The following is a 10,846-nucleotide window of genomic DNA, read 5'->3' as shown; positions in this document are numbered from 1 at the left end:
ACGCATGTTCGGAAACCTTTATTGAACTTGAACACATGCGCAGAATCCAAACGAAACCATGCAGGATTTTCTGGTTTTTGTTTCTGATGTCGTTCTGAGCATCTAGCGTTCGGTCACTGTCGACCGAACACGCGCGGGTTCAGGGAACGAAATTGTTAACGAGCATATGCTAGTTGGATAAAGTGACAAAGGGAGGTTTTCACATGCGTACAACTGAAGAATAAGCAACGTGCACAGATGCGGTAATGTTCCATGTTGGAAAATGTTCCTTACAAAAAGCGTTGGTTCCTCAGCATCTTATTACGTATGCTTAGTAACGTTAGAAACAACTCTTTTTCGCATCATCAAAACCTTACATTTATTTCTTAATTTGTTAACCATAAAAAATCATTTACTCATTGAATTATAAGTTTTTTATGATGTCCGAAAGTCCTTCTAAGAAAACAAATAACCATTCTACGATCACAAGTCCAGCCTTGACCCCTCTTCTCGCTTTGTTCCTTCTGCCATCTTCCTGGATTCACCACCTATGTTATATCACTCATCAATAAACGAATGTACATTTTTTTTTTTCTGTAAACGCCCAACGAGTATCCCAGTGATATCTATATGGGAGCTTAACGCCCCCCCCCCCCCCGCCCTCCTACGCCTCGCTGAAGAAGGGTGCTATATTCCTCCCCCCTGAAAGGGCGGGGAAAAGACTATCATAACCATTGATTTAATGATTTTATTAACAATAGTTTAACTCTTCTCTTTTTCGTCAGGAGGAAGCAGTTTCTGTTGGTCACCCTCTGTAGCTATAGTTGAGCCTTTCTTTTTGGAGAAAGTCACAAATATCAAAATAACTATCGAAAAACACACATCAAAACCGAACAAAGTGAGGCAAAGATTGCGCTCAATTTGATCAACCAAATACAGAATGATAAACACCGGTATATCGAACACTATACGGTAGAACACTGCAGCTGGAACATATGGATGATTGATAGTGTTGGCGTTTGCCAGGAGATACCATCCATGAATAGACAAGGTGAAAAAAAAGCCTGCCAAGAACCCAATGGAGTGTCCCTGGAAGTCATCGAGTTGGAGGAGATACTGGGCAGTATCAGGCCTTATAACAAACACAAGCCAGAAAAATAGCTCAAACAAACCGACGAAAAAGACGGCTGCGATGGATCCCCCTGATGTAATACCGCGGCACTTCAAGATTGGTGATAAACTCTCTCGGAAAAAGAGGTTCATCGAGGCTCCTTCCGTCTCAAGGCACCATATTACAAGGGTGATCAGAGAGAGTGACGTGTCAAGGCACATGAAAACCAGAGCAAATGAGAGCGGAAGCATGTCCCTAAGGATCAGCATTAGTAGGATTCCGTTCACGCCGATACAGCGCCAGAGGATGGACACTAAAATGGTCGCATGTATGGGGTCCTGGTGGTTGGAGCGTGCTGAGACGACGAACAAGAAGCCAATGATGACCACGCCCAGTCCAATAAGGCGAAGGTAGCCTTCAGTACGACCCAGGAAGTCCAACTGCAGAAGGATACTCCATAGCTGCGGACAGACGAGTAAACTACCCCCTCCCACACAGTAAGCTAGCACTGAGGACCACTGGGTGAATTTTTGTACTTTGGTCATTGGCTCTGTTCTCGGAATAGACATCATGAACATAAACCAGTCACAAAGAATCGCTTTAGCAGTTGCCATGATTTCGTCTGAAAAGAAAAATAGTTGTTAACATATTACTTATAACAAATCAGCTACTCAGAGTAGGATGCCAACCGCCGGAGTCACTGCTGTTACAAGTCGTTTCCAGATGTCTTTGTCAGCAATTATTAGCGCGTTGGACGTTGGTTCGAGAAGTCTGGGTTCGCGCACTTGTTAGGAGTAGAGAGGAGTGTTGTATTGTGTTGTGTTCTCGGGCACGTGACCGCTAAAGTGACCGAGTGGTTCTCTCCATGGGAGATTCTTAATGCATGGGTATGCAAGAAACTCTGAGAGAGTGGCAAAGCCATAGCGACAAACCGAATAATAGAAACAATCTTTTTAGGCCTCCATCAATTGAATACTTGAGATAATAAGCGATGAAGTCAATGAACGCGAAACGGACCTCACAGCAGGAACAACAAAAATAGCAAGGTACGATTTTTCTATGAGCACTGACGCATAGCTTACTCAGCGGGAAAAAGCTGACATTATGAATAGAGATACACATTTCATTAAGCTACCAACTAACCTACTATGTGCGTGCTTTCCTATCTCAAAGCTTAAAGTTATAACCTTCTGCTGCTCTTAAGTTTGAATTTACTTTTTCGGTTTTCTTGCCTCTTTACAGTGGTTTGTTTTTCAAACCCGGACCACGGACGAATACAAACATTTCAAGTCGTATGGTCAACCCTTTAATTTGGTCTCATCTCGTTTCTCGTTTCAGCGAATATGAGCCAGCTGACTCCATTGACTCAACAGAACGAACATTATCTTACCCTTATCACCCGGTAGTGGAGCACAGCTGAGAAGAAATTACGACGTTCGTAAGCCGACCGACTCCAGTCCCGTGCTATCCGCAAACATTTCCATTAGACTCTAATACCTCCTCAGAGGTTTTGCGTTATGAATTAATTCATGAATTCCCGCCGGACCAAATAATACGGTAGACTGAGCACTTTGTATGCTCTAAAAACACTCATAACAATAATGAACGAATCTCAAAACAAGAAATTTGTGCAAGAAACACTGCTTTTAATCATTACTACTAATCGTTCATGACCGTTATCAAAACTATATTGAAAGTATTAAAACCTACGATAGCTTATAGGGAAAATAAACTCAAATTCGTCGTGCAAAAAGTAAACAAATCTTTTGTTCCATAAAGAAAAATAAAATTCTTTACTCAAGGCTAAATTTCTAATGTTTCAGTGTTGGTTGCTTTATCAATGTGTCCACCCGCACAACAAGGACACGTCATGTTGCTTACATGTTGTCTTATTGGCTCGTTCGGGCGCGAAAAGCGTTCCCTTGCTCCGTACAAGATGTCCCTCGGGACGTCCCCCATTAACTGTAATTGTTGTGCAAGGCAAATGGAGACTCACACGAAGTAGTCCCTTCATCTTGGCAGCAGTAAACTCTCATTGATTGAAGCCCCGCTGAATGTGTTTACATTTTTGCCACTAAGTTCCGAAATTGTTTTGATAAAAATGTCAAATAATCGTCCATTATTCACTCGTGTTTCCCTAAACAAATCTCTTCTGATTGATATCCAATCACAGTTTTGACATGGGTCAATAAATTCTTACACTGACTATCGCAGAAGATGTAATACGACGTAAGTAAGTTTTTGTCGCGCCACCTTAGAATCTTAGTCCACGAAAACTGTCCAACGTGAGCAAACCAACGCGATCTCTTTTTAGTCGGATGCTTATAACAAAAGCGAACTGCATGGTGTGGGCCTTTGTCTTAACGATAATCCCAAGTGAAAACGGATTAATTAACTTCGAAGGAGACAAGTTTCAGGCTTCGTTGAATAACTTTTACTTCTCGCGATTCCGTGGTTGGTGAATCTTAGGACAATTCTTGTCTAGTTTGCTGTGCCCTTTAAATACAAACGTCGTTTAGAACGGGCACATTTTGCATTGCAGATTATGATTTCTTAGGCAGACAAAAAGAGTAAATTGCGTATACAATCAAGTAAATACGATCCCCCATAAAACAGGATTAGATGCAATGTAGTTCCTAGAAAATGTTATCTTCTAGTCATGGCTAAATTTAGTCAGGAAAATGTACGTCCAAACGAAAACGAAAAAAGTCCGGTTTTGCTCATAATACTAGCCGCTTGCCGTGTGTGCCACGTTACTCATTTCGGAGTACGGTTCTCTGATTGTGTAACTTTCGATTCTTTAAAGTTTAAGGCTGAAACAGTACCAGGCTATAAATTAAATAACCATTTAGTGTGAAATGGTATTTTCACTAACCTGATGTTTCGTTTCTCTCGCTTTGGGCGGCTGGTATCTTAACTGAATTACCTAAGTTAGCATGGAAAAAGCGTCGAAGCTGTACGTACTCGTATCGACTTTACTCCCGCTATGCAAATGCGATTCTTGTTGCTCAGAGCGACCTTAGTAGAGGTTATACGTTAATTGTGATGAAAACAAAAACCCCAAAAAGCTTTGACTTGACTTATAAAAGCCGAGGGGGCTCTCTGTTTGCATGCTTATTAAGCAGACATAAATTGTAAGAAATTGGATTTTAATCTGTAGCAGGGAAATAAGTACCGTCGAGAAACAGGCGGAAACACAGAATATTTTGCGACTTAACTTTTTAGCATTAACAAAGAAAACATCTGAAATCTAAACATTGTCACAAACAGAAACTTTGTTTATTTATTTTTTAAAATATTCATCAATTTCCCTATTCTTGGTGTGATGAAAAGAACAGCACGCATTTGTGAAAGTCGAACAATTACCACTCTCAGCTTTAGTGGCGCCTGAAATGAAATTACAAATGACTTAGAAAACGATTTTTCCACCGTAATCCACTTAAAGTGATTTAATTCAATTCTTGTTCGTCGTGGTGATCCCTGTCTGTTTAAACCTGCGAGCAACACAAACATACTACCAACATTCATGTTTAGAGGTCACGAACTTGTCGCCTTGCAATAAGCAGTCCTCCAGGGCCGAGAATAAGTAAAATAAATATAATATAACATGAAACAAACTGAACATTTTAAATTGATGCAAAAAAACTATTTCTTTGAGATGGAAACTAATGTCACATATTGTCTTTAGCAAATGGTTGCCAAGGATTGAAATAAGGTCGGCAGAAATGCCATTTTTATGCGTTTTCTAAATTCAGAGAGCTAGTGCTGCCATGATTTTTACGTATCAATAGGCCTCTCCGCAAATATTCGGATATTTTTTGGTACATTTAGAAGTTTTCCGAAATATTTAGAAATATATTAAGATATTCATAAATTTAGAGATACAGTCAAACCTGTATTAGGTTGGCAAACTTAAAAGACCGATCTGCTAAAACGTGGACAAAAAAAAACCATGCATTCTTTTTGCAGTGTCCATTTGATACAGGTTTCTAACAATAGAAATGACCATAATAGTCAAGTTTAAGGTGTCCGCGTCCGCTTAATAGAGGTGTCCGTTGAATACAGGTATTTTTTACAGTGGATGTGGGAAGAGGAAAATGGGACTTGTACTGTTGACCACTTAACAGAGGGTGTCCGCTTAATATGGGGTCCGCTTAATACAGGTTTGACTGTATTAGGAATTATTGATAGCTTTTTTTGAGTCAGTCCTGTGTTTTCCTCGCTCTCCTCTTGAAACAATACTCAGTTGTATGCTAGAAACAAATCCGATTTCGCCCATGAAAAATATCGGTATTCCATATTACAAAGAGCGGCAGCCTCATCCCCAGGGCCTTTCCTTTCCCAATCTTTAGGGGCAAAGCCCTGGTAGCGAGATTGAAAAAGCGACAAAACAGCAATTTTCTGAATTGGTGGATGCTGGTAACATCCCAGAGCCTGATTCTTCTTCCTCAACCCGGTCCTACTACTGCAAGAAAAGTTTGAAAACTTTAGCCTAAGTGAGTGAAATCAGTTTACTTTTCTCAAATAAAACAAAAAGATGTTTAGAGGGTTTTCCGAGATATTCTGAAAATGTCTTGTGATTGTTAGAAATTTAATGAGAACTTCTGAAAAGATAACAACAGTTTTTCGACATCTTGGGTCTTCTCTTGAACAATCTTGTGTCACCGTGACCTAATTTTAGATTTATTTATTTATTTATTTGTGCTGTGTTATCATTGAGAGAGTACGCCAATTGCTTCTTATCCTGCTTTAAAAGGTTCCACAGGCTCTCAGAGATTAACTCAGAACTGAAAACTCTAGCGAGGTATTGCCATGCACTAAGCATTACCATGTGCATTTCAGTTTGCACAAAACTGGGACGTGTTCCCGTCGGCCCCCTGGACTCTTATTTTTCCACATCGGTGTTTCATTGTTGGGTGACATAAACAGTTACAATGAAATTTCCACTGACAATTTTTTTGTGTGTGTTTGTGTGTGTGGAGTAAGGGGGGGTGGGGGGGGGGGACGGCAATTATGAAGATTTGCCCGAGTTAAATTTCGGTCCAACTCCAACCTCGTTCCCAGGGTCTCTGGAACGAGGTTGGTCCAACTCTTGGCATTACAAAGACCCAGCTGGCACACCGCTGTAGGCACTTGACTCTACTGAAGTATGAAGTCATCTGTTACTCCTTCCTGGATGGAATGCTAGTCAATCGCATTGTTACCCCAACATTTTATCGGCAAGCACTACCAACAGACCAATTTCGATATATTAAAATTCAGCCTAAAACAATAGACTTTACCACTAGGCTCTGGGGAATGAACCCCACAAACTCTGAAGTCATTCCCCAGAGCCTCTTGCTGAGGTCTATTGTTTTAGGCTGAATTCTATTATATCGAAATTGGTCTATTGGTTGGCGGTGTTTATTTATACCGCAGTATACAGACGGAAATGAAAGGAAGAAAAAGAAAAGAAAAGAGACAAAAACCAACAAACAAATCGTTAGACTTAATTAGTGCACATTAACAGAAGCCCGACAAAGCTCTTTGTTGTGTTGTTGTTCGGTGTTTTGGCCTTGACCATGCACAAAATAAGAGGGTGTCTACTTCTGTCTGTCTGAGCAGCTAACCAATAGAAACGTTTTGATACCGTTATTCTGTCCAGTTCCAGGCTCTCTATGTCAGTAATGCTCTTCTATTCTAACGTGATAAATGTGTGTGACTTACAATTTGCCTTGTTTTGATCTTAAGTATTTAACTAGCACTAAAATCAAACATTATGTTAGCCTAATGCAACAAAAATATATTTTATACTTGCAACATATAACGTGCAATTCTCTAATAAAGTAAAATTTTTCAACACTTTTAAGAACGACTATACACCTTTCTTTATTTTAGGCCATCCAAGCAAGCTAAGCAAGAGAAAAGAACTAGTAAAATATAAGATAGGCAATCACAAACTAAGGATTGAAACTGGTAGATATTATCAAATTCCAAGAGTTAACAGACTCTGCCCTATTTGTGAATCTAATCAAATTGAGGATGAATCTCAATTTGTTACGGGTATGTATTGCAATAAATACTCTACTCTAAGAGATGAATTTTACACAAAATGGAGAATATCGTTCCGACAGTTAAACAATTATCTCTGTTAAAAGACATCGGCGAACTGATGGCTTCTACATACAAATCATTATGTGAATATTCAATCAGCAAAATTAATTTCATCTTGCTTTGATCTAGACAATATTCTTCTTTCAAATTAAACCAATGCAACTTGATTGCTATATCATAACCTTATTATATATTCACTGGATAATCATTACCGTTTCAGTTTAGCTCACAAAAGCGTTTGCAACACTGTATGTAGCTATGGTCATGTAAATAAAGATAGCTGTTGTTGTTGTTGTTGTTGTTATCGTGGGATGGAACTCCATACTAGGAAAATTTGGTAACCCATTGAGTTAAGAAAGCTCAGTTTTCACGCGATCCGTCCTTCTGTCCGTAAGCGTGCCAATTGCACTGCACGTGCTCGAGCTGAGCCCCGTACCTCAAAAAAATGAAACAGACCAGTGAGTAGGATAACAGGCAAGTAACATAAAAGAGGAAATAATGGATGATTCACTAACTGAATTTTCTTAACACGCGATAATTTGAGATAATAAATATAAATTTCAAATCAAAGTGACTTGGAAAACGAAGGAAAACATTGAAATGGCCTAATGCACGCCTAGGGCAAGCTGTGTTTTTTGGCGGGAAATAGCTTGACAAGGTCGGCCAAAAAAAAAAGTATCAAAACTACTTTTAAACGTATGCGTCCTTATTGATATCTCTTGTTATGTCGATAAACAAGAGTATAGTAAATTTAAGTTCAAGGAGACAGCGCCAAAGCAAACTGCAACGGGAAAGAGAAGAGAAAACAGGCGAAGAAGTAGCCGGAGGAACAAGTAGAGAGAGATAGAAAGGGTATTCGGAAATAGTCAAAGAAGTTGCGAAGAACAGCGCGAAAAAAAGAAAGAAAGGGTCTCAGAAAATTGGCAAAGAAGTAGCGAATAATAACGAGAAAAAGAGAATGAGAGGCCCCGGTAAAATAGGGAGAGAAGCGGGCTAGAAGCATCCAGCTTATGTGCTAATGTTCAGGAAGAGAGAATTTCGTTTTCCAATATGTTCTCTTCGTTCTCTACCGTTTGCTGCCGGAACTGTTACGTCATTTCATTACTATTGCTGACTTTATCTTGCTGTGAACAGTTCCACTGTAGTTCTAAAACAAAGCAACCGGTAGAATCGTTAAATTAAAATTAAGTTTGATTTCACATTTATAAAGGTGAAAAGTTCTGTCATAGTTCTTTTACCCCCAAACTTTTAACTAGCCAACCAAAATTTGAAGTTGAAAGTAGTTCATTAATTCTAAAATTTTAAATTTGCTGTACATCGCAACCAAACAAACTTGTTGGATAAACCTAACCATAACTGTCAAGAGTCTAGCGAAATGCTGCTTCCCAAAGGCTTTTAATCCACAAAAAGTCTCTTGTACGCCTTGCATGCCTATGTTTCAATGTTCAATATATATGACCAAGAGTGAGGTCAAGATAGCTGGATATTGACCAAGTTCTTTTTTCTTATGGACCCAGACGGAGTCGAAGTCTATAAACACGCAATGAAGAGTGAGACCGATATCCAGCCATCTTGGCCGAACAAGTTAGGTCGATAAAGGATTTATTATATGGAAAAAGAACACCATTTTCTTGCGGGACACAGCGGGTAATCGCGAACGCACAAGATTGCGCCATCTTGGCAGCGCTGGTAGCCAATCACAGCGCAGGATTTAGTTCATCTTGCCCGCTCAGCGAGCTAACCATGGCCATATTATTATTTAACTGAGAAAGTTACTTCATTGTGATTGGCTCAGAGCAGGCCAATTTATCGTTAATTTTTAATTTCCACTGCAGTGCAAATCATCACGCGCGCTTTCGTGATTTTCCCAATAATATAATAAATGAGTAATTGTATGAATGCTGGAGCAATTAAGATTTACACTACTATAGTTTTCAAATATCACTCGTGTATAAATCTTTAGTTGCTCTCGCATTCATACAATTACTTATACTAATCATCATTGGTAGCCATTGACAAATCTCCGATGACGTAATGGTCTTAATCTTTGTAGCACTTTCTTCGGGATATGTATGGTCATGAACGATATAAATGACACGATAATAACACTATTAACAACAGCTTTCTTTCTTAAAAGTCATGATTAAATTTAATTGGTGTTTTCCACGAGTAAAGGGCTCGCAAAGTAGTCACACAAGTCATATAATTTAATAATAAAACTCTATCCCGACCGATGTATCGATTTTGATCACTCCAGTGACCACAGATTGAAAACGTGACAGAAAATTGGCGTTACTTTCGATTCTCACCAAATTTGGACAGTGGGATGATCTCATCATTAGCCAATTACAGGCCATTTTTCAGCTCTTTTCGTCATATCTCCTCCCCCCCCCCGGGAGAATTTTGTCAAGTTAGCTAATTTAGTATGCAAGCCACCGTAATGGCGGTCACCGTCGACGAAATGTTTATTTGCTCAAAATTGGGGCAAAATCTTTCGGAGATGGAAGTCAGGACATTTGTAAGGATACAGAAAGTAATTTAGGACCGGTTGCTGGCTTCTAAGGCTGAATTTATCCAGAAGTAAGCTGTATTTTCGTTTTCGTGCCGAAAGCCATGCGATGTATGGGTTATTGACCAAGTGTGAGGTCAAGATGGCTGGATATTGGCCTCGTTCTTTTTTTGCGAGTTTTATGGACCGAGACGGAGTCGAGGTCCATAAACTCGCAAAGAAAGAACGAGGCCAATATCCAGCCATCCTGACCGAACAAGCTTGATCAATAAAGGATTTAATTATACGGCTTTCGGGGAAATTTTTCTTGCGGGACACGGCGGGTAGTCCCGAGCGGGCAAGATAGCTCCATCTTGCCCGCTCGGGTAGCCAATCACAGCGCAGGATTTGATTCATCTTGCCCGCTCGCGGAGCTTGCCATATAATAAGAAATATTATCAGCTTGTTCTGCTGTCTTGGTCTGTTTTTCTCTTGGTCTTTTTTGTAGCCCGCCGAGGCCAGTCTTTCGTCTAAATCAGCTGAAAAAAGTTCGAAAAAGATGTTCCCATTCAAGTTTAAGCTCTCAGGCGATAATTCTGGAGTTTTTTGGCCGAAACGTCGGCTTTGTTATGTTCGTGTTTTTCGGTTGCTATGGACGACCGTTGCTTCCTTTGTTAGGTCAAGTCTGGAGAGTGAGGTCTCAAAAAAATTCTAATTAATTCTGGTTTAGTTCGATTTCGCTGAAATTTTAACACGATAAAGCTGGATTGTTAAGGAATAGATTTACCGTCTGCCGATGTGTGGTAGCTATTAACGCTGAAGTGTTATATCGCTTCGAAGTCAGGGTTTTGAAGAGATTTTTTTTGTAACGTGTGGGTTCGGCGTGATTTTGTAATCGGAGGTTTTTGTTGACCCCGAAGGTAAAAATATCCGGAAAAGGTTATTTCATCGACGATTCAAACGAATATAAATATGTATATGTTCCGAGCTAAATTTCTGGTGAAAAAATATAATTTTTGACGAGCGCTGGGTTTTTCAACAGCTTTTGGCGAGTAAACATCACGGGTTGCGTCACTCAAAATTTGGCTGAGTGGAAGCTTGGGTCTTGTCGCCGACAAATCTACGAAAAAAAAAAAAACCACTGGTAAACCATGAACCGTGAGTTTAAACTCAAA

At 39.7% G+C, this 10,846-nt stretch overlaps 1 protein-coding gene across 1 annotated transcript; it reads right to left on the bottom strand.

The window, feature by feature from the left end:
• Window positions 1-332: 332 nt before the first annotated feature.
• On the bottom strand, window positions 333-4,160 carry LOC110054969 (uncharacterized). Its single transcript, XM_020761349.2, has 2 exons — window positions 3,966-4,160; window positions 333-1,712 (listed from the first exon to the last, which is right to left on the bottom strand). Exon 2 carries the CDS (start codon window positions 1,702-1,704, stop codon window positions 742-744), a length of 963 nt encoding a protein of 320 aa, XP_020617008.1. The 5' UTR covers window positions 1,705-1,712; window positions 3,966-4,160; the 3' UTR covers window positions 333-741.
• Window positions 4,161-10,846: the final 6,686 nt, after the last annotated feature.

This window comes from Orbicella faveolata, unplaced genomic scaffold (assembly GCF_042242905.1).
Source record: "Orbicella faveolata isolate gen_17 unplaced genomic scaffold, um_ofav_v1 contig_12, whole genome shotgun sequence".
Classification (NCBI taxonomy): domain Eukaryota; kingdom Metazoa; phylum Cnidaria; class Anthozoa; order Scleractinia; family Merulinidae; genus Orbicella; species Orbicella faveolata.
The sequence above is the reverse complement of the archived record's forward strand: the minus strand, read 5'-3'. Positions and strand labels throughout refer to the sequence as shown.